This window comes from Salvelinus fontinalis, chromosome 11 (assembly GCF_029448725.1).
Source record: "Salvelinus fontinalis isolate EN_2023a chromosome 11, ASM2944872v1, whole genome shotgun sequence".
Classification (NCBI taxonomy): Eukaryota; Metazoa; Chordata; class Actinopteri; order Salmoniformes; family Salmonidae; genus Salvelinus; species Salvelinus fontinalis.
In genome coordinates this window covers 32,506,524-32,530,574 of record NC_074675.1, presented here as the reverse complement: position 1 = coordinate 32,530,574, position 24,051 = coordinate 32,506,524, and the positions used below count along the sequence as shown (strand labels likewise).

Here is a 24,051-nt window from a genome sequence, read left to right as displayed (position 1 = left end):
GAATGACTACAGCGTATATAGTTTGTTTTTCAACCCAAGTCCCCACAAAAGGGAAATAGTAACTTGCTGCTGTAGTTTAGCAACCATCTACGACCAGAGTTCACCTTTTTCCATATAGTTCAGTTAACCTGTGCCAGTTCCTTCAAGGACAGTTGATACTTTTTATTGTAGGCCAGATCAGCACAGTAAGGGGAGACTTATATGGCACTGGGTGTGGCGTTTTATCACCTGTGTGCCAGGTGTGTTGACTCACTATGACAGGTTCACTTTACCATGGGTTGACCTTAGTTCACATGGGTTTGTTCGTCTGTTCTTAGCCTGAGTGCCAGTCTGTTTCTGCTCGCTTGCCAACTCCTTATGGGCAAATGACAGCAAATTGATCTGGGACCAGGCTATGTACCTGTGTTCTGGGTGGCAGTCTCTTTCTCTATGATCACTGGGATTAACGGGTAATGGTACTGTCTCACGGATGTAGTTTTCTCTTTTACATGCGTTTTACTTTTATTTCTCGATTCCTTCCTATTCTCTCCCCTTTCTCTTTCTATCTTTTCTCCATCTCTCCCTGCCCCCCTTCTCTTCTCCTCCCCTCCCCAGACCCCCCGAGTCTTAGCCACCCCCGCCTCTGGTCTGTCCAGCTCTCTTTCCAGGGAGGATGTCAGTGAGGGCAGCCTGTCTTCCAAGGGTGCACTGGGGGCTCCCGTCGTCCCCCTGCCCAGCGGCACCCCCGCCACGCCCGGAGCGCCTCCCCCTGCCACCCCTAGCAAGGTCAGTCCACAACACACCCTGCCCAATTAGATCATTAGCTAAGGTAGTGTACACTAATTCTGGTTCTTGAGAGTTACAATGTGTGTACTGTGTGTAGGCTTTTGTTCTAGCACAGCAAGAAAACACCATAGTCAAATAGTCATTATGACTTTGATAAGTTGATAGATGTTTTAGTGCTGGGCTGGAACAAAAGCCTGCCTAACCTGAAGCTCTCCAGAACCAGAGTCGGGTACCACTAATCTATGCCCAAGGTATCACCTCAATCCATTGTTTCCTCATTTGTCATATCATCTGTTGACTGTTCTATTCATGTTGTCATTGTAAACAGGCTGAGCCTCCCGTATCTAAGCAGGTAGGGTAACATTATCTGGACGCATGCGTAGATCTGGCCTGGGCATGTTGTTTGACTAACTGAGTTCACAGGGTGTTTCAGAAGAGTACTTCTCCTCAACCTCACTACTACTGCACTTCCCAAATGTGCCCATAGAGGGCAGAGTTTCCATCTTTGGTTTCACGTCAGTGGAACTGTGTCACTGTAACGATGGTTCTTGGTGGTGGGAGCATGTATTTGAGCTGTGTGTGGGTTTTATGTGCGGGTGCTTTAGACTCCAGTCACTCTCTGAGATGTCAACTATCACCTCTCTCGGGGTTAAAAATGCCTTTCCCAATTGACCACACATCAACATGAAGTGATTCTCTGTGTGCACCTCCCTCTTGCCGCTCTCTCTTTCCACTTCTTTATTCCGTTCTTCCCCCAGGAGGAGGAGTCTCTGCGAGGTCAGGTGAAGGATCTAGAGGAGAAGCTGGAGACCCTGAAGATGAAGCGGGCAGAGGACAAGGTCAAGCTGAAGGAGCTGGAGAAGTACAAGATCCAGCTGGAGCAGCTGCAGGAATGGAAGACCAAGATGCAGGAGCAGCAGGCCGACCTGCAGAAACAACTCAAAGAGGCCAAGAAGGTAACAAGTACTAGTACCCACCATAGAAATTAATAAATCACGTTGATGTCTCTTTATGGGTACCTGTCCACTTTCCCTGTTAGATAAGAAACATTTTCAATGAACAGTAAAACATGATATTCTATTTGGCAAAAGTTCTTATTTTTCTTACAGGGTAACTGATGAGGGTAACTGATGTAATTGTCTTGTATGTAAAGTGAGATTACTGATGTCAACTCTCGTCATTCAGGATGCTCGGGAGGCCCTGGAGTCTAAGGACCGCTACATGGAGGAGATGTCAGACACGGCGGACGCCATCGAGATGGCCACACTGGACAAGGAGATGGCCGAGGAGCGGTCGGAGAGCTTGCAGGTGGAGGTGGAGGCACTGAAGGAGAAGATGGAGGAGCTCACCATGGACCTGGAGATCATCAAACACGAGGTCGAGGAGAAAGGTCAGAGTTCACTCTACAGGGTGGTAGTGTTAAATGATTGGTAGCGTGTTGACCTACTCTTAAGGGGGAAAATAAAGTTGGTTGGATTGAATTGACCTTGAATTGATCTGTTACCAAATTTGGAAGTAACGCAATCTTGATTGTGAGGTTGAGGAGAAAGGTCAGAGGTCACTAGTAGTGTGTTGGTGTAAAAAATTGCAAAATTTATGGCGTCTCGTCCTTCCTGGCGCTTAATGGCAATCCCTTTTTACTACAGGGATTATTGAGTAGCTACTCAAATGTATTTAGATTTTTTTCCTAAGAAACAAATCAAATTGTATTTGTCACATGCACCGAATACAACAGGTATAGACCTTACAGAGAAATGCTTACTTACAAGCCCTTAACCAACAATGCAGTTTTAAGAAACCCCCCCCCCCCAAAAAAAAAGTAAGATAAGAATAACAAATAATTAAAGAGCAGCGGTAAATAACAATGGCGGGGAAATATGCAGGGGGTACTGATACATAGTCAATGTGCTGGGGCACTGGTGTCAAGGTAATTGAGGTAATATGTACACTAGGTAGAGTTATTAAAGTGACTATGCATAGATAATAACAGAGTAGCAGCAGGGTAGGGGGAGGGACAATGCAAATAGTCTGGGTATCCATTTGATTTAGCTGTTCAGGAGTCTTATGGCTTGGAGGTAGAAGCTGTTTAGAAGCTTCTTGGACCTAGACTTGCCGCTCCGGTAACGCTTGCCGTAGCAGAGAGAACAGTCTATGACTAGGGTGGCTGGAGTCTTTTTGACAATTTTTAGGGCCTTCCTCTGACACCGCCTGGTATAGAGGTCCTAGATGGCAGGAAGATTGGTCCAGTTATGTACTAGGCCGTTCGCACTACCCTCTGTAGTGCCTTGCAGTTGGAGGCCGAGCAGTTGCCATACCAGGGAGTGATGCAACCCGTCCGGATGCTCTCGATGGTGCAGCTGTAAAACCTTTTGAGGACCCATGCAAAATCTTTTCAGTCTCCTGAGGGGGAATAGGTTTTGTTGTGCCCTCTTCACGACTGTCTTGGTGGGCTTGAACCATGTTATTTTGTTGGTGATGTGGATGGCAAGGAACTTGAAGCTCTCAACCTGCTCCACTACAGCCTCGTCGTTGAGAATGGGGGCGTGCTCGGTCCTCCTTTTCCTGTAGTCCACAATCATCTCCTTTGTCTTGGTCACGTTGAGGGAGAGGTTGTTGACCTTGCACCACATGGTCAGGTCTCTGACTTCCTCCCTATAGGCTGTCTCACCGTTGTCGGTGATCAGGCCTACCACTGTTGTCATCAGCAAACCTAATGATGGTGTTGGATTCGTGCCTGGACGTGCAGTCATGAGTGAACTGAGCACGCAACCCTGAGGGGCCCCCGTGTTGAGGATCAGCGTGGCGGATGTGTTGTTACCTACCCTTACCACCTGGGGGCGGCCCGTCAGGAAGTCCAGGATCCAGTTGCAGAGGGTGGTGTTTAATCCTAGGGTCCTTAGCTTAGTGATGAGCTTTGAGGGCACTTGAGGGTGTTGAACGTTGAGCTGTAGTCAATGAACAGTATTCTCACATAGATGTTCCTTTTGTCCAGGTGGGAAAGGGCAGTGTGGAGTGTAATAGAGATTGCATCATCTGTAGATATGTTGGTGCGGTATGCAAATTGGAGTGGGTCTAGGGTTTCTGGGATAACTGTGTTGATGTGAGCCATGACCAGCCTTTCAAAGCATTTCATGGCTACAGACGTGAGTGCTACGGGTCGGTAGTCATTTAGGCAGGTTACCGTAGTGTTCTTGGGCACAGGGACTATGGTGGTCTGCTTGAAACATGTTGGTATTACAGACTCAGACAGGGAGAGGTTGAAAATGTCAGTGAAGACACTTGCCAGTTGGTCAGCGCATGCTCGGAGTACACGTCCTGGTAATCCTTGTGGATGTTGACCTGTTTAAAGGTCTTAATCACATCGGCTGCGGAGAGCATGATCACACAGTCGTCCGGAACAGCTGATGATCTCATGCATGTTTCAGTGTTACTTGCCTCGAAGCGAGCATAGAAGTAATTTAGCTCGTCTGGTAGGCTCGTGTCACTGGGCAGCTTTCGGCTGTGCTTCCCTTTTGTAGTCTGTAATGGTTTGCAAGCCCTGCCATATCCAACGAGCGTCGGAGCCGGTGTAGTACGATTCGATCTTAGTCTTGTATTGACGATTTGCCTGTTTGATGGTTCGTCGGAGGGCATAGCGGGATTTTTTATAAGTCCCACTCCTGAGAGCCTGGAACATATTCCAGTCTGTACTAGCAAAATGGTCCGGTAGTTTAGTATCTGCTTCATCTGACCACTTTTTTATTGACCAAGTCACTGGTGCTTCCTGTTTTAATTTTTGCATGCAAGCAGGAATCAGGAGGATAGAGTTATGGTCAGATTTGCCAAATGGAGGGCAGGGAGAACTTTGTATGCATCTGTGTGTGGAGTAAAGGTGGTCTTGAACGTATTTAAGTTTCCCTGCATTAAAGTCCCCAGCCACTAGGAGCGCCGCCTCTGGATGAACGTTTTCCTCTTTGCTTATGGCGGTATACAGTTAATTGAGTGCAGTTTTAGTGCCAGCATCGGTCTGTGGTGGTATGTAGACGGCTACGAAAAATACAGATAGTGTGGTCTACAGCTTATCATGAGATACTCTACCTCAGGTGAGCAAAACCTTGAGACTTCCTTAGACAAAGAAACAAAGTAGCTATAATTTAAGAGGATTTATCCAGTATTGCTTGGCAAGTTGAGCCGTAACCTAACTGCATTTCTTCACCAGGTTCTGATGGAGCTGCCTCCAGTTACCATGTCAAGCAGCTGGAGGAGCAGAACAGCAGACTGAAAGAGGCTCTGGTCAGGTGAGTGTGTTTTAAAAAAACACCTAACTCCCTTGAACATGCATTTTACTCCAAGATTAATTTTAATCTGTGTCCAGAAAACCAACCCATAATGTTTCCCTTTGGTTTGAGCTTTAACAGAACTATCTCTCCTCCCAGGATGCGTGACCTGTCTTCCTCTGAGAAGCAGGAGCATGTGAAGCTCCAGAAGCAGATGGAGAAGAAGAATGGAGAGCTGGAGACTCTGAGGACCCAGAAGGAGAAGCTACAGGAGGAGATGAAGCTGGCTGAGGCCACCATTGATGAGCTGAAGGAGCAGGTTAGTCAGCCAGTTTTATTTATTTATGTATTAGTACCAGTCAAACATTTGGACACCTACTCATTCCAGGGTTTTTCTTTTGACTATTGTCTACATTGTAGAATAATAGTCAAGACATCAAAACTATGAAATAACACATGGAATCATGTAGTAACCAAAACAGTGATACATTTTATTTTATATTTAAGATCCTTCAAAGTAGCCACCATTTGCCTTGATGACAGCTTTGCACACTTTTGGCATTCTCTCAACCAGCTTCATGAGGTAGTCTCCTGGAATGCATTTCGATGAACAGGTGTGCCTTGTAAAAGGTTAATTTGTGGAATTTCTTTCCTTAATGCGTTTGAGCCAATCAGTTGTGTTGTGACAAGATAGAGGTGGTATAGAGAAGATACCCCTATTTGGTAAAATACCAAGTCCATATTATGGCAGGAACAGCTGAAATAAGCAAAGAGAAAGGACAGTTCATCATTACTTTAAGACAGGAAGGTCAGTCGATCTGGAAAATGTCAAGAACTTTAAAAGTTTCTTCCAGTACAGTCGCAAAAACCATCAAGTGCTATGATGAAACTGGCTTTCATGAGGACCGCCACAGGAATGGAAGACCCAGAGCTGTTTTGCGGGTGCTATTTAATGAAGCTGCCAGTTGAGGACTTGTGAGGCGTCTGTTTCTCAAACTAGACACTAATGCAGTTGTTCTCTTGCTCGGTTGTGCACCGGGACCTCCCACTCTTTCTATTCTGGTTAGAGCCAGTTTGCGTTGTTCTGTGAAGGGAGTAGTACACAACGTTGTACGAGATCTTCAGTTTCTTGGCAATTTCTCGCATGGAATACCCTTCATTTCTAAGAACAAGAATAGACTGATGAGTTTCATAAGAAAGTGCTTTGTTTCTGGCTATTTTGAGCCTGTAATCGAACCCACAAATGCTGATGCTCCAGATACTCAACTAGTCTAAAGAAGGCCAGTTTTGTTGCTTCTTTAATCAGAACAACAGTTTTCAGCTGTGCTAACATAATTGCAAAAGGGTTTTCTAATGATCAGTTAGCCTTTTAAAATGATAAGCTTGGATTAGCTAACACAACGTGCCATTGGAACACAGGAGTGATGGTTGCTGATAATGGGCCTCTTTACGCCTATGTAGATATTCCATAAAAAATCAGCCGTTTCCAGCTACAATAGTAATTTACAACATTAACAATGTCTACACTATATTTCTGATCAATTTGATGTTATTTTAGTGGACAACAAATGTGCTTTTCTTTCAAGGGAATTTCTAAATGACCCTAAACTTTTGAATGGTAGTGTGTGTGTGTGTGTGTGTGCGCACATTCGGAAAGTATTCAGACCCCTATACCTTTTCCCTCTTATGTTACAGCCTTAAAATTTATTAAATTGATTTTTCACTCAATCTACACACAGTACCCCATAATGACAAAGCAAAAACAGGTTTGTAGACATTTTTGCAAATGTATACAAAATTAACTGATATCACATTTAAATACATATCCTTTACTCAGTACTTTGTTGAAGCATTTTTGGTAGCGATTACAGCCTTGAGGCTTCTCGGGTGTGACACTACAAGCTTGGCACACCTGTATTTGGGGAGTTTCTCCCATTCTTCTCTGCAGATCCTCTCACGCTCTGTCAGGTTGGATGGGGAGCATCGCTGCGTAGCTATTTTCAGGTCTCTCGAGATGTTCGATCGGGTTCAAGTCCGGGCTCTGGCTGGGCCACTCAAGGACATTCAAAGACTTTTGGCTTCCGTCTGGCCACTCTACCACAAAGGCCTGATTGATGGAGTGCTGCAGAGATGGGAGAATCTTTCCAGAGGGACAACCATCTCCAGTAACCATCGGGTTCTTGGTTACCTCCCTGACCAAGGCCTTTCTCCCCCGATTGCTCAGTTTGGCCGGGCGACCACCTCTAGGAAGAGTCTTGATGGTTCCAAACTTCTTCCATTTAAGAATGTTGGCGGCCACTGTGTTCTTGGACCTTCAATGCTGCAGATTGTTTTTGGTACCCATCCTCAGATTTGTGCCTCGACACAAACCTGTCTCGGAGCTCTATGGACAATTCCTTTGAACTCATGGCTTGGTTTTTGTTTTGACATGCACTGTCAACAGTGGGACCTTATATAGACAGGTGTGTGCCTTTCCAAACCATGTCCAATCAATTGAATTGACCAATCAAGTTGTAGAAACATTTCAAGGATTATCAATGGAAACAGGATGCACCTGAGCTACATTTCTAGTTTCATAGCAAAGGGTCTGAATACTTATGTAAATAAGTTATTTCTCTTTTTATTTTTAATACATTTGGCAAAATTTCTAAATACCGATTTCCACCTTGTGGTATTGCGTGTAGATTGAGGAACATTTTTTATTTAATTAATTTTAAAATAAGGCTGTAACATAAAAAATATGGAAAAAGTCAAAGGTCTGAATACTTTCCGAATGCACTGTATACTACATGAGGTGATGAAGCAGGTTGAGGTTACCTAATGATCTCCAAGAACAACCTAGGAAGTTTTTCTATGCTAGTGTCACTTTGGATTACTCTCATCTGTTTTTTTTTGTTTTTTTTTGTATATGCCTAGGTTGCTTTTAAGAGCTTTGCAGCATACGTATTTGTAAAAAGTTCTATATAATTGAGATGTTGTGTGTCCTAGGTTGATGCTGCTCTCGGGGCAGAGGAGATGGTGGAGACTCTGACTGAGAGGAATCTGGACCTGGAGGAGAAAGTCCGAGAGCTCAGAGAGACTGTCACAGACCTGGTGAGTTCATATCAATACTCCTGTCAACCCAGTTACCTTCATGTCAACCCTGTTACCTTAATATCAATGTCAACCCTGTTACCTTAATATCAATGTCAACCCTGTTACCTTAATATCAATGTCAACCCCGTTACCTTAATATCAATGTCAACCCCGTTACCTTAATATCAATGTCAACCCTGTTACTTTGTATGGTTTCAGTCGTCAGGGATTTGTTGAGTTCACACACCCATACCAACTTTTTTTTGTTTTGAATAACCAACTCGGTGTCAATGCTATGCCCCTGCAGTGCGCACACTATATTGGTAAGGACTCTGTTTTAGAGACCGAGATACACCCTTTGTGTTTGAACCCTGTCCACTCAATATTCACCACACCACCACATAAGACACCCTACCACCTCTGACCCATTCCAGGAAGCGATCAACGAGATGAATGACGAGCTGCAGGAGAACAGCAGGGAGACGGAGATGGAGCTGAGGGAGCAGCTGGACCTGAACGGGGCCAGGGTGAGAGAGGCCCAGAAGAGGGTGGAGGCCGCTCAGGAGACCGTGGCTGACTATCAGCAGACCATCAACAAGTATCGCGAGCTCACCACCAGCCTACAGGTATAGAGTTTGAATTAATTGTTTCAGTGTAGTGTCATACAACATGCAATCGGAAGAAGGACACTTAAACACACTATCGTTGTTAATAGTTAAAAAAAAACGATTGTGTGAACTTGTTTGTCTCAGTCAGGGTTTTACTGACATCCTGAATACATCCGCTTTTAGGCAAAATGGGAAAGGTCTTGTTAGCTGACTGGTTCATTTTGGTTATTTGTATATGAATTGTGTGTGTAGGATACCAACAGGGAGCTGACCGTTGCTCAGAATGCCAATGCAGAGCAGGTCCAACAGCCTCCTGCTGAGCTGTTTGACTTCAAGATCAAGTTTGCTGAGACCAAGGCCTACGCCAAGGTAAGAAAGTGTCCCACATACATACAGTTCAGTGCAGTGGTTCCTTTACCGGGACCACCAGATCACTGTTTTTTTTACATCAAATATTGATCAGTGAATGTAGTAGTTTAAAGGCCTATTATTGCAGGATGTGTGAGATTTATACCGTTACAACAACAAATAACATGTTTACCCTATTCACGTGTGTCTCCCCAGGCCATCGAGATGGAGCTGAGGAAGATGGAGGTGGGCCAGGCCAACAGACAGGTGTCTCTCCTCACCTCCTTCATGCCCGACTCCTTCCTGCGTCATGGAGGAGACCACGACTGTATTCTGGTGCTCTTGCTCATACCAAGACTCATTTGCAAGGTATTGTGTGTGTGTCTGTGTGTTCCAGTTGATTAGTATTACAAGCTCAGAATGTGATGAGGAATGTGTGTGAGTATTTAAGATTCTTACTGTGTGTGTGTGTGCCTAATGTGTGTGTTCCTCCCTCTCTGTAGGCTGAGTTGATCAGCAAGCAGGCCCAGGAGAAGTTTGATCTGAATGGTAACCCAGTGGAGAGGAGTGGGATGAAGATGAGAGGACCACCTGGAGAACAACTCAGCTTTGCCTCTGGACTGGTGTATTCTCTAACCCTGCTACAGGCCACGCTGCACAAATATGAACAGTAAGGAGGATAGAATTAAGCAATATGGTTAATATACCACGGCTAAGGGGAAAACGGGTGCCTGGATACAGCCCTTAGCCGTGGTATATTGGTCATATACCACAAACCCCAGAGGTGCCTTATTGCTATTATAAACAGGTTACCAATGTAATTAGAGCAGTACAAATATTTTTTTGGGTCATACCTGTGGTATACGGTCTGATATACCACGGCTGTCAGCCAATCAGCATTCAGGGCTCGAACCACCCAGTTTATAATCTCACTTATACTTCTAAGATAGTAACAGCATATTGAAGTGGCTGCTTTCTCTGTCTCGCCTGCCTGATCACACTTGTTTTCCTATAGAGTACATCTAATGATAATCGAGCAAGGGGAAATCAAGGAGTGCCATGTTCTTTAAAGAGCGAATGCCCCTAAAAAGCAACCTCTCGTTTTGAAAATGGCCTATGTAGCATCGATATGAGTCAGAAACATTTATTCTAGTGTAAAAATGGACTACTGCGTGTAAATAGGATCGTTTTGGTCATGAAGTCGGTCTCGTCCAAAACAGATTTGCAAGATGATAGGACAAAATGGCATGTCACGGAATGAAGGGTAACGTAAGTTTTTCTTGGGTTGGGTTTATTTCAATCCTGCACACAGCTGGCAGAACCCAAGTAAGCATCAATTTGGAGTGCAGCTGCACACGCCCGATCTTAATGCCCATGGTCAATTTGGTTTGACATTCGATATCCCCATGGGGGTAGTTGACGACCATCAGTAAATTACACAATATTGGACACTATATTAAAAGGTTAATAGCTCCAAATTTCAATGACTTAAAAACCTCAAACCAACTATGCGTTGTAGAAATGCATATACAAATATTAATAGCGTTTAATGAGAACGAAAAGATGTGCGACATTTACATTGTGTTCATTTATTTACGATTCATAACTAGCCCCGGAGATAGGCTATCCAATGTCAAACCAACTTTACCACGGTTGCACACCAGCCGGCTGAAACTAATTGGTGAGAAAAGTTGACTAGCACCAGCTAGCCTAGGCGACTTCAAGACACAAAGACCCCCCCCCCCCCCACCCAAGACATCTCTTGTTTGGCTTCAGTCATGGCCACTTAATTTCTTTCTGAAAACGAGGCCAAGTCAGGAAGTTCATACATTTCCTTCTCTCTCCCACTCTCCCTCAGATCTCTGAACTGCTGCAGTGTGGAGGTGTATAAGCGGATGGGGACTCTCTACTCAGAGATGAGTGTCCATGAGCGTTCCCTAGACTTCTTTATAGACCTGCTGCACAAAGACCAGCTGGATGAGACTGTACACGTGGAGCCTCTCACCAAGGCCATCAAGTACTACCAGGTAGGCAATACACACTTCATACACACCCTGAACACACAAACTCTTGTTGAACTCTATATATAACACACAATTGACCGCACATGCTATACACTCTTGAGAAAGAGCTAGGACCAAGACGTACTATTGCTTCACCATACCATTATTTGGCTAGTTACTTGACCACTCTTGACAGAGAACACTCCACACGCCCTGTCCACTCAGTTGTGCTCATTCTCTCAACTCTATACACACACACACACACACACACACACACACACACACACACACACACACACACACACACACACACACACACACACACACACACACACACACACACACACCTCAGCACTGACATACTATATACTATAAGTTAATCAATGCTATGAGTAGGGCCTTGTAAGCCACTCATTGACTAATCTGTTTTTATTTTGCAGCAACTGTACAGCATCCACCTGGCAGAGCAGACTGAAGATTGCACCGTGCAGCTGGCTGACCACATCAAGGTACAACCATCCTTCATCAACAAAAGCACTATTACATTTTATTTAGAAAAGCATTATTTTCTTATACAATTGCTAGAAAGACTATATTTAAAAAAAGAAATACCCTTGTAGCCTATTACAAACATATCTTCCCTGAATTCAGTTATAACACTGAACCGAATTTGACCTCTGACCTTTGAACTCTGACCTCCAGTTCATCCAGAGTGCGTTGGACTGTATGGGTGCTGAGGTGGTGCGTCTCAGGGCCTTCCTGCAGCCGGGGCAAGAGGGGGCTGACCTGAACATCCTGCTGAAGGACCTAGACACATCCTGCAGGTCTAATACAATACTAATATGTAATTTCTATGTAGATCAATTTATCTCAATTTATATTTTTGTTATTTACCCCCTGCAGCGACATCAAACAGTTCTGCAAGAAGATCAGACGCAGGATGCCAGGGACTGACGTGCCAGGGGTGCCTGCCGCTCTGGCCTTTGGCGCACCGGTATGTGCCTAGTGCTATGCTTAGGTCTTATGTTTGGGTTGGGAAGTTTTAGCCCTGGGCCAAGTGTTTCACAGTATCTTTGGAGCTTTGATATAGACCACATTTCTTAGGTCTTGCACCTAACCCAAACCCACTGTTCTGGCATTTGGAGCGCAGGGCCAAGTGTTTACAGTAGCTCATAAAGTACAGTAATGCAACTCAATTTTGCATTTGTGGAACCGGGACTACTGCCTGAGAATTTGACTGACAGTTCTGTGGACCAATGGCAGGTGTCAGAGACTCTAACGGACTGCAGGCGTCAGCTGACGCGGGTGGTTGCCGTGCTACAGGAGGTAGCTGCGGCGGGGGCGCAGATGGTCGCCCCTCTAGGGGAACAGGAGGGGCTCAACACCCTCAAACTGGAGGACGTGGCCTTCAAGGCTGTTGAACAGGTACAGTGACCATATACTGAATATAGATTGAACATAGACTGATCATTGCATGTTTGCGATTGACTACATTGCAGTTGCATTGCACGGAATCATTGATCTAAAATTAAAAATCCCCTTGCGGGACTCCTGAGTGGCGCAGCGGTCTAAGGCAATGCATTGCAGATCTGAGGCGCCACTACAGTCGGGTTCGATCCGTGACCTGGAGCCCCATAGGGCGGCGCACAATTGGCCCAGCGCCGTCCAGATTAGGAGAGAGTTTGGCCGGGGGACTTTCCTTGTCTCATTGCGCTCTAGCGACTCCTTGTGGCGGGTCCGGGCTCCTGCAGCCTGTCTTCAGTCGAAAGGTGTTTCCTCTGACACATTGGTGCGGCTGGCTTCCTGGTTAAGGGAGCAGTGTGTGAAGAAGCAGCGTGGCTCGGCGGGTCATGTTTTGGAGGATGCATGTCTCGACCTTCGCCTTTCCCGGGCTGGTTGGCGAGTTGCAGCGATGAGACAAGATCGTAGCTACCAATTGGGTATCACGAAATTGGGGAGAAAAATGGGGTGAAATTACAATAAAAATAATAACAATAATAAACAGAAAATATCACCTTACATCCCAAAGAACTACTTTGTGATCAAGAGTAGTGATTCTGTCTTGCTCAAACTGACCCCTTCAAACACTCTGACAGTCTCTGTCTCTCCCTCCTCTCCAGGTGTATGGGTCCCAAGGCCTGAACCCCCATGAGTGTCTGCGTCAGTCCTGCAGCTCTGTCATCTCCACCATGAACAAGATGGCTACCGCCATGCAGGAGGGAGAGTATGACGCCGAGCGACCACAGGGAAAGGTATGTACGGGACTAGGGCTGGGGGGAGTATGACACTAGGTGGGAGGTATGGCTGGAGACTGAATTTCTTCACATTTTCTAGCCTTTTCAAAATTAAGAATGTTACGTCTGTAGCACTTTTGCCCCCATTTAATTGACATTCACAGTTCATCCCCTTCCTGTTTCTCCTCCGTCACTCTCTTCTCCCTCCTCCCTGCATAGACTCCCCCGGTAGAGGCTCGTGCAGTGGCCCTCAGAGCAGAGATCACTGACGCAGAGGGTCTGGGAGTCAAACTGGAGGACAGAGACACCGTCATCAAGGAGCTCAAGAAGTCCCTCAAGATCAAGGTACGGTCATGTCTCTCCTTTCTTTCTCGCACACACAAAGATGCACACGGTTATTCTCATCCTTGTACTTTTTCTTATACACACGCATTTTTCCCCTCGCATGCACATGCACACTCACCGTCTCTCACATGAACACCCGCACACTCTCACTCACTCGCCGTCTCTCCCTCCCACCTTCCTGTCTCTCTAACCCAGGGAGAGGAGTTGAGTGAGGCCCACGTGCGTCTCAGCCTGCTAGAGAAGAAGCTGGATACGTCCACTAAAGATGCAGACGAACGCGTGGAGAAGATCCAGACCAAACTGGATGAGACCCTCGCCCTGCTGAAGAAGAAAGAGAAGTAGGACCGGGGAACACGGTGGCTGTGGGACTATTAAGGAAGGAAGGAGGATGTTGTAGAATCAGGACACTTCTGTCTGTGTATAGTTGTGTGCAATGGATTTTGCTTTCTCCTATCCCAGTGCCTTTCAGATCAACATATGGGAGATGTAAGAGAGGAGTAGGGGTGAAGATGGTAGATAGTCTGTTTGGTGGAGAGATGGCATATTTTCACCTAATATAAGTGCTTTTGCATCGTTGCCTGCTGTAGAGCCAGGAGAGGACATTATTTTAATTCACATAGTAGATGTATTACATTGATCAAGTATTTGTGTATAACCTACGTTTTTTTTTTTCCCACTCTCTCCCTACCCCCCACTCTACATCCCTCCATCCATACCTCCCTCCCCAACCCAGGGAGTTTGAGGAGACCATGGACGCCCTGCAGGCAGACATCGACCAGCTGGAGGCAGAGAAAGCGGAGCTGAAGCAGCGTCTCTCCAACCAGTCAAAGGTGACCATCGAGGGCCTCAGGGCCCCGCCTGCCTCTGGCATCGCATCCATCGTCTCAGGAACCGCCGGAGGTGAGTCTCATGAGTCTTTTGATACCTCGCACGCCTTTATACCTATATAACGCACCTGACACCTCAAATTATACCATCACTCATATTCTGATGAAGCTGTTTCAGAAGATTGACATGGAAAAAGCCATGTAGGGTTTGTGCGAAATCAACTTTAGTCGTGAATTTGTACTTAGAAAATCGCCCGATAGACAATGTTATCGCCTCCTAGCGGCCATCTCAAAAATGTCAAATGCTAATGTAAAATGTAAAAAAAAAAGACTGCGAGCTCGCATGCTACAGGAGGGACAGGGTTATCATCACATTGACAAAAGCAAATTATTGGAGCTAAATCTTTTCCAGCAGCCTGCCCTATTCCATTCTGGTGGAGCTGTCGGGCGAAAGAGGTGTGTAGGCTTGTCTGTAGGGATGGGCATCTTTCCATGTTCAAGACGATTCGATACCTATCTAGATACATGAGCGATATGTTTTAGTTTGAAGCGATTGGTTTGATTAGAGGAACGGTTCGATGCGGTACAATTCGGTGCACTAACGTTTGTTGCATACACACAAGCTTTCCATTCTAAATGAAAATCTGCTGCTGATGGAGATCATGAGCTGGATCTGTCTGAGGTGATGTATGTAGGCACCTGAGCTAAGCCAGAAGGGAAACTTGACCACCCCACTATCACACGGAACCCAAACCGGCTGCGCGCGTGCGCCATCGTGCATACATTTATTTTGTCCCCCCACACCAAATGCGATCACAACACGCAGGTTAAAATATCAAAACAAACTCTGAACCAATTACATTAATTTGGGGACAGGTCGAAAAGCATTAAACATTTATGGCAATTTAGCTAGCTAGCTTGCAGTTGCTAGCTAATTTGTCCTCGGATATAAACAATGAGTTGTTATTCTAGGTCCTCTACTCCGACAATTAATCCACACATAAAACGGTCAAACGAATCGTTTCTAGTCATCTCTCCTCCTAGTCTTTTTCTTCTCTTGACTTTATATTGCGATTGGCAACTTTCATAAATTAGGTGCATTACCGCCACCGACCTCGTTCGTCTTTCAGTCACCCATGTGGGTATAACCAATGAGGAGATGGCATGTGGCTACCCGCTTCTATAAACCAATGAGGAGATGGGAGAGGCAGGACTTTCACCGTGATCTTCGTCACAAATAGAACTGACTTATATTTTAGCCCTTGGCAACGCAAACGTTCGTTGGCGCAATAATTGAATAATATTGATTTCAAAATTTATTTTTCAACGCTTGCGCACACGAGTCAGCCTGTTTGTTAAGTGTTAGCATTTTGTCATCCAACCCCCCCCCGCCCCCACACTTTTGATCTGAAATCACCATCACCCGCTAACTAGTTTGTCATTTTAGCAGATAAAAAGTGTTAGAGCTAGAATGAATTGAAGCATTTGGTATAACATAGCCAATGAGTATAGAGCACAACTTTGGATTTCACCCTGTCTCATAATTGAATGGTTTAGACAGTTTACGTTTGGACAAGACTTGGTGATTGCTGTCCTCGTTGTGAAATTATCAACTTTACCATGTATATCTAAAATATACAGATTTCTGTTTCAAGCAAAACTACCAAAACAAATTGTTCAGGTTCACCCTCCGCAATAAAATGAAATTGAATGTAAGCGCCCCCGATCAGCATGTGAGCCAGATGAGTTATCTCTGGCGGTAGCTTATACTACTTTTATTCCGGTAAAACACAATTTTCGAAAGCACATTTGATAAAGATAACCTACGATATTACATTGGTTGTCGCTCAACTAATAAAGCGTAATTTTGCGCAAGTTATTTTACATACATTTGAATACTGAAGGTGATGTGCAAGATCAGGAATAGGCCTACATTTTTGCTGGTCAGCGTGAAAAGCTGCACACATCGCAGAGTTTGACTAGGCTACTGATATTGCCTGCCTGGGGTTGATGCAAAATTACTTTTAAATCAATGACTGTCAACACAATTACATGCTTAGTTCGATACTGAAGGTGAGAGGTATTTTCTTATTTGGACACTGAAGGTGAGAGGTATAAGATGAGAGGTACACTATATATACAAAAGTATGAGGACACCCCTTCAAATTAGTGGATTCGGCTATTTTAGCCACACTCGTTGCTGACAGGTGTGTAAAATCGAGCACACAGCCATGCAATCTCCATAGACAAACATTGTTCAACTGTAAGGGCTGTTAATGTGAAGTGGAAATGTCTAGGAACAACAACGGCTCAGCCGCTAAGTGGTAGGCCACACAAGCTCACAGAACAAGACCGTCGAGTACTGGAGCGCATAGTGTGTAAAAATTGTCTGTCCTTCACGCTTCACCATCTGGCAGTCCGGCGGACGAATCTGGGTTTGGCGGATGCCAGGAGAACACTACCTGCCTTAATACATAGTGCCAATTGTAAAGTTTGTTGGAGGAATAATAGTTTGGCTGTTTTTCATGGTACGGGCTAAGCTCCTTAGTTTCAGTGAAGGGAAATCTTAACGCCACAACATACAATGACATTCTAGACGATTTTGTGCTTCCAGTTTTGTGGCAACAGTTTGGGGAAGGCCCTTTACTGTTTCAGCATGACAATGCCCCTGTGCACAAAGCGAGGTCCATACAGAAATGGTTTGTTGAGATCGATGTGGAAGAACTTGACTGGCCTGCACAGAGCCCTGACCTCAACCCCATCGAACACCTTTTGGATGAATTGGAACGCTGACTGCGAGCCAGGTCTAATCACCCAACATCAGTGTCAGACCTCACTAATGCTCTTGTGGCTGAATGGAAGCAAGTCCCTGCAGCAATGTTCCAGCATCTAGTGGAAAGCCTTCCCAGAACAGCAGAGGCTGTTATAGCAGCAAGGGGGGGACCATCTCCATATTAATGGCCATGATTTTGGAATGAGGAGTTCTATGAGCACGTGTCCACATTAATTTGGTCATGTAGTGTATTTTTTTTTAAAGACATTTTAGCGCAAAACATTTTGTGAACCGCCAATTTCATAACGTTTGAATACATTTCTGACCAAATGGGTCCAGTGGAACGACAGGTCCACTCATACCGCTGTGTATCAATTAATCATTACATCCCTACCGGTCTGTGTGTGCCGAAGCATGCAAATGGAGCGAGTGACACACAGTCAACAGTCGGGTAATGGGTTGTAAATCATCATGGGCTGCAGAGCAAGCAACTCTGCTGTCCTCAACTGGTTATAATTTTAAACTGATTTGCATTTTTGCCTCATCCTCTCTTATTAAGCCTAGGCTACTAGACTATACGTTGTAGGTAAGGTTGCACATTTTTGGAATAATATGTCAATGGGAATAGGCCAACTATAGGCTACGCATCGTTTCTTTCATAAGCTTTGCTCAGCTGTAGCCTACGTTTTTTTTATTTTTGACTTATCGTTCTATTTTTCCATCTTGTTTGCTCAATTTCACTTCTTGTGGCCTAAAATATTTGCCATTCCAAATAAAGCTGTGATTAAGAATAGCATAGACTCCGACTTTCATAATTGTTCCCATTTAAAAGCTGCAACTTTAAGACAAACACTTTATTAGAATATTTTGGAAATACACTTTATAACTGGAATTTATCCATATCGATAGGGACACATTTTAAATGTTCCTAATAGAAGAACTATAAAAGGCATTTGCATGACCATGGTAGCAATTGACAGGGAACACTTTGGAGATGATGAGGAAATGAACCCGACCAAAGGTGAGGACGCAATAGTTGTTCAATCTGATACAAGACTTGTTGAATTGATGTGCATTTTACATTGACTGTACTTTTCACAACATTTTGTAAATAACGAAATCTGAAAATACTTGTGTTACATCCAGTAACGATACGAATATTCATTGACATTTTTGAAGTAGGTGCAAGATAAGAAAAAAAACAATTGCAAGGTTTTGAGCGAGCGGTCTAATTGGTGTCTTCAAGTGGCCATACACCTCTCCCAGACTGTGCACGGTTACTAAGTAATTTCCATGCACTTTTATGACTCCAGGAAAGAGCCTTCAACTACCAGGTGCTTTTTTTTGGAGCTCGTAGCTTTGCCATTTAGGAACTGAAGCACGCACACTTGTTTGGGACACAGTTCTGCGTCCACCACCATCACACACAGTACTGTTGCTGTTTACCCTAGCCTAAAAAAACGGTCCATTTATAAATTGCAATCTGGGTCAAGTAGGCATCATTTGAAAGCTGGTTCTATTGCCAACATGGCTAGCTAAGTTCTAAAATACGATCTTACAGTGTTGGGTTTTCAAAAGGCACTTCAGACAAACAGATTGTACTTTTGGTGTGCATAGAATGGAGTCATGAGTGCATTCGGATGTTGGTCGAACAGAGCGATCATAATCGTTGATGGTGTAAATGACGTGAGTTTTCAAATATGGGAATGTAGAGTGCACATCTGGACTCATGGGTGTGTGTGGTTTGCTTGTATGACATCGAAGCGGTATTTATTGTCATTGTTAACGTCTCATCTTTCAGAACACATCAACTCTTCTCGATTTACAGCATTTCCCTCAGACAGCAAATGTGCAAAAGTAGTCCAATTAGCGGGAGGGAGGGGGGGTGTCTTATCACGCGCGGTGCTCTAGTTTATAACGGCTGTCTGTCAAAATCCTCAGCGCTGTGAAGGGAGAACCTGAGCTCTGACGTCATGTATAGCATGTTACTGTACATCCACTGCATTCCAATTTAGGCAAATGTCAATGACAATCTGCCATTTCAACCCGTATAATGCATGACGGGCTGTGAGTGGAAAGGGATACTGCTAATATGATATTTCAATTAGTAGGATAAGGGTCTCATGCATAATGTCTGTCTTATAGTGCTTTGCTCAACTGTAACCTAAGGTTTGTTCAAATGTCAAATTTGTTCTCTCATTATTACCTCAGGCCTACCATGTTTATAGGTAATTCAGGTTATTAAAATAAAACGTTACTTTCTGAGATAGATCATGAAAGCGCGGTGGGAGAGAAATCCAGTATGCATTAAACTGAAAGAGTGCCTTAATAGGCCAAGTCATATTCGTATCAAATGGAGAGAAAATTAGTCTTTTAAATCAATAAGATTTAATAAAAATGTACTTTGTTTATTGGCCCAGATCATCTGACATTCGAGAGAGAGAAGAAAAAAAAAAACATTTTCTGAACAGACATTTTGCGTTGTTTTGGTGAAACTCTTAGCTCTGCCTACGTTGTTCTCTTGCATTCTGTAAATATAACATATATATTTTTAAATTGACTATAGCCAATATAAATATATAGGCCATTTTCTCAATGTCACCCATGAAATTCTCTGCTGGCTTTGCCTGACTCTGCTTTATACTGTGTGGCCACAGTCAAGCTGAAATAGGCTTGGTATCGTCTGTCACATCACCATCGATGATGGCTGTCAATCATCCTCGATAGACGGTGCTAACGTAATATCATCCAATCCTAAAGCCATGTTGTGATTAGGGTTTATAATCTGCTAAATATGTTCTGACTGTTTTAATTTACAAATGTCTTACCCCTCCCTATCCCCCCCTTCTCTCACCCCCTCCCTTCCTCCTCTCCAGCGGGTGTTGCCCCAGGGGCAGGGGGCCTGTCTGGGCCGATGCAGGTGGTGGACTCCCCTCTCCTCCGTCAGCAGGTGGAGACCCAGAGACTGGGCATCAAACACCTGAAGAACGAGAACAACAGACTGAAGGTCAGACCACTGCAGGGAACTGACTTGTGTGTGTCACTTTTAGTGCCATCTCTATTCTGTCCTAATCAAAATATGGATTCATTCTTTCTCTTGTTACCAGTAACGAGAACTGTATTTTTGAAGATCATTGAAGTCTGTCTGTGTTGTATGCTTTTCTTGATGTAGTTCATTGAACAGTCTATTTATCATGGAACGTGTATTCACTAGGAGTTCATTGAAAGTAGTCCATTCCTTTTCATGTATACATGTATGTTTCTGACTGTAGTTAGCTCTGTGTTGATGACTGTGTCTCTGTCTCTATTGATAACTCTCTGTATATCGCTCTCCTCCAGGCAGAGAAGATGAGAGCCCAGTTAGCCTCCCTCCCTCCCCTCCACGTCCCCAAGCTTCCTCTGAGAGAGGCCTCCACCTCTCCCCCTGTTGAGGGCCCTCTCCACGGGGCTCTCTACAGGAAGACAGACCAGCTCCTGGGGACCCTGCTCAAGATGAGCGCCGCCGTTAAGGTGGTCGACATCACCGGGAAGACTCCAGGTGGGAGGGATGTGGGTGTTTTTGTGTGACAGGAAGACACCAGGTCTGTGTGTGTGTCTAAAGGGTTTTGTGAGTGTGTAGCGTAGTTTATATTGTTTTTTAGTACGTGTGTATTTGAGTTGGTACATATTAGATTTTATTATCTATCTCTTTCTCTCCTACAGTGAGTGCGAGTGCTCAGCTCCTGGACCAGACAGCTCGACTGCAGTCTCTGAGTGACGCTCTGGACAAACTGAAGGTGACCTGAATTTGTATGATCAACCCTAGTAATAATCATAGTACACTGCTCAAAAAAGGGAACACTTAAACAACACAATGTAACTCCAAGTCAATCACACTTCTGTGAAATCAAACTATCCACTTAGGAAGCAACACTGATTGACAATAAATTTCACATGCTGTTGTGCAAATGGAATAGACAAAAGGTGGAAATTATAGGCAATTAGCAAGACACCCCCCAAAAAGGAGTGATTCTGCAGGTGGTGACCACAGACCACTTCTCAGTTCCTATGCTTCCTGGCTGATGTTTTGGTCACTTTTGAATGCTGGCAGTGCTCTCACTCTAGTGGTAGCATGAGACGGAGTCTACAACCCACACAAGTGGCTCAGGTAGTGCAGTTCATCCAGGATGGCACATCAATGCGAGCTGTGGCAAAAAGGTTTGCTGTGTCTGTCAGCGTAGTGTCCAGAGCATGGAGGCGCTACCAGGAGACAGGCCAGTACATCAGGAGACGTGGAGGAGGCCGTAGGAGGGCAACAACCCAGCAGCAGGACCGCTACCTCCACCTTTGTGCAAGGAGGTGCACTGCCAGAGCCCTGCAAAATGACCTCCAGCAGGCCACAAATGTGCATGTGTCAGCATATGGTCTGAGAATCTCATCTCGGTACCTATTGGCAGTCAGGCTACCTCTGGCGAGCACATGGAGGGCTGTGCGGCCCCACAAAGAAATGCCACCCCACACCATGACTGACCCATCGCCAAACCGGTCATGCTGGAGGATGTTGCAGGCAGCAGAACGTTCTCCACGGCGTCTCCAGACTCTGTCACGTCTGTCACATGTGCTCATGTGCTCAGTGTGAACCTGCTTTCATCTGTGAAGAGCACAGGGCGCCAGTGGCGAATTTGCCAATCTTGGTGTTCTCTGGCAAATGCCAAACGTCCTGCACGGTGTTGGGCTGTAAGCACAACCCCCACCTGTGGACGTCGGGCCCTCATACCACCCTCATGGAGTCTGTTTCTGACCGTTTGAGCAGACACATGCACATTTGTGGCCTGCTGGAGGTCATTTTGCAGGGCGCTGGCAGTTCACCTCCTTGCACAAAGGCGGAGGTAGCGGTCCTGCTGCTGGGTTGTTGCCCTCCTACGGCCTCCTCCACGTCTCCTGATGTACTGGCCTGTCTCCTGGTAGCGCCTCCATGCTCTGGACACTACGCTGACAGACACAGCAAACCTTTTTGCCACAGCTCGCATTGATGTGCCATCCTGGATGAACTGCACTACCTGAGCCACTTGTGTGTGTTGTAGACTCCGTCTCATGCTACCACTAGAGTGAGAGCACCGCCAGCATTCAAAAGTGACCAAAACGTCAGCCAGGAAGCATAGGAACTGAGAAGTGGTCTGTGATCACCACCTGCAGAATCACTACTTTTTTGGGGGTGTCTTGCTAATTGCCTATAATTTCCACCTTTTGTCTATTCCATTTGCACAACAGCATGTGAAATTTATTGTCAATCAGTGTTGCTTCCTTAAGTGGACAGTTTAATTTCATAGAAGTGTGATTGACTTGGAGTTACATTGTGTTGTTTAAGTGTTCCCTTTATTTTTTTGAGCAGTGTATTTCTCTACACCACAGACAGATTTTGTCCACTAATCTCTCGATCATGGAAATGGACACAACAACCTCTCTCTCTCTCTCTCAGGGTGAAGTGTCAGAGCATGTGGTTTCTCAGCAGTCTGGGGCGAAGGTCTCCTCTGACTTTGCCACCTTCCCCATTTCCTCCTTTGTCAAGGTAACACACACATCAGACACTTCGGAGGCACTCAAATAAATACAATAGATATCTGGTTTAGGCATAAGACTGTATTTGTTGTTCTTTGACCTGTTCTTCTCAGGCCAAGGAGGAGAAGCAGGGGGGTACGGTGTTCATAGGGCGCGTGGCCATCCCATGTGCTAAGGGCCAGGAGCAGGTGCACCGTCTCGTCCTATCACAGCAGCATCTGCAGCAAGTGCACCGCCTCCTCATGACCTAAGATACCATCCCATGGGCCTGCGTCCGCAAGCTCCTCCAATCAGAGCACAGCAGATGCAAAAAATGTTTTCAGTTCCAGTCCCTTTCCTATTCATCAGATTCTCTCAGGACACGTTGTTACACTACACCACCTGGTCAAAGGTATTACACATCTATGCCAAAGAGACAAGTGTTCTCGTCTAGTTATAATACTTCATACAGTAATTGTTATTCTTTACCAACACGTTCTATATGACTCAGTCTTTTTAAAGCAGCTTTTGAGTGACTCAACTCGTAAATGTTGCATCTCTAGAACTGATTTAAAAGTATGGAGAAACAAACGACAAAATGTATGCACACCAAGCGAGTGGATGATGGAGCAGAAATTGGTTAATCATAGGGAAATGGCACAATTATTCATGCATTGCACTTTTTGTACTGTGGTGATTATTTAAATCTACACCTACCTGTGTAAACCAGCAGTCAGGACCAAGCAAATTCACCACTGAAATGCCCTTTAGCCACGTTGTTATTCCCATTTTGAGAGACTTTATTCTAGATCAAACCTAGGGTGTCAAAGGGCACCCTATAACATGAAAATGACATTACAAGTCATACACCTTTAACTTCTGAGACGGGAAGCTAATTTGATGGGTGTATGACATGCCAACAGGTTTCACTGATTTATAAATAGTGTTGGTATTCACAAGTTCAGTTAGACCATCATATGTACCGGTGTCGAGACCTTAGTCATTATGGTAGATGAATGCAAGTATGTCTGGGTGGAAAAGACATGAATTGTAAATGCTGAAGATTCTAGGATGTGGCTAGTGCTTAAGGTTAAACATCAAAAGCCATTATACTGTTTAACATGTTCCTACTCCAGTGTTCAGTGCAGAACATTTCAACCATACATACAGCAAGAGGTACCTACTCTCCAACAGTGTTTTGTTGAAGACCATGTAAGACAACACAGTGGACTGACGGGAGGCTGTATGACTGTCCTGTATTCTAAAACAGACCAATAAAGTTCTTACCTAACAAAATTGA

At 44.9% G+C, this 24,051-nt stretch overlaps 1 protein-coding gene across 7 annotated transcripts in view; it reads left to right on the top strand.

The window, feature by feature from the left end:
- LOC129865561 (dynactin subunit 1-like) overlaps positions 1 to 24,051 on the top strand; it is a 32,302-nt gene extending 8,251 nt beyond the window's left edge. For 5 of the 7 annotated variants that reach the window (XM_055938442.1, XM_055938441.1, XM_055938440.1 and 2 more), the window contains 25 exons: positions 595 to 765; positions 1,094 to 1,117; positions 1,524 to 1,721; positions 1,951 to 2,155; positions 4,964 to 5,042; positions 5,181 to 5,340; positions 8,010 to 8,114; positions 8,531 to 8,722; positions 8,957 to 9,073; positions 9,269 to 9,421; positions 9,556 to 9,722; positions 10,911 to 11,079; positions 11,496 to 11,564; positions 11,758 to 11,879; positions 11,959 to 12,049; positions 12,319 to 12,480; positions 13,176 to 13,307; positions 13,509 to 13,634; positions 13,830 to 13,972; positions 14,368 to 14,534; positions 20,111 to 20,241; positions 20,574 to 20,772; positions 20,937 to 21,010; positions 22,693 to 22,782; positions 22,886 to 24,051. In XM_055938442.1, the coding sequence (XP_055794417.1) occupies positions 595 to 765; positions 1,094 to 1,117; positions 1,524 to 1,721; positions 1,951 to 2,155; positions 4,964 to 5,042; positions 5,181 to 5,340; positions 8,010 to 8,114; positions 8,531 to 8,722; positions 8,957 to 9,073; positions 9,269 to 9,421; positions 9,556 to 9,722; positions 10,911 to 11,079; positions 11,496 to 11,564; positions 11,758 to 11,879; positions 11,959 to 12,049; positions 12,319 to 12,480; positions 13,176 to 13,307; positions 13,509 to 13,634; positions 13,830 to 13,972; positions 14,368 to 14,534; positions 20,111 to 20,241; positions 20,574 to 20,772; positions 20,937 to 21,010; positions 22,693 to 22,782; positions 22,886 to 23,023 (3,384 nt within the window). In that variant the 3' untranslated portion in view covers positions 23,024 to 24,051. The remainder of the gene's footprint in view (positions 1 to 594; positions 766 to 1,093; positions 1,118 to 1,523; positions 1,722 to 1,950; positions 2,156 to 4,963; positions 5,043 to 5,180; positions 5,341 to 8,009; positions 8,115 to 8,530; positions 8,723 to 8,956; positions 9,074 to 9,268; positions 9,422 to 9,555; positions 9,723 to 10,910; positions 11,080 to 11,495; positions 11,565 to 11,757; positions 11,880 to 11,958; positions 12,050 to 12,318; positions 12,481 to 13,175; positions 13,308 to 13,508; positions 13,635 to 13,829; positions 13,973 to 14,367; positions 14,535 to 20,110; positions 20,242 to 20,573; positions 20,773 to 20,936; positions 21,011 to 22,692; positions 22,783 to 22,885) is intronic. The other 2 variants (XM_055938443.1, XM_055938439.1) reach the window with 1 other exon arrangement.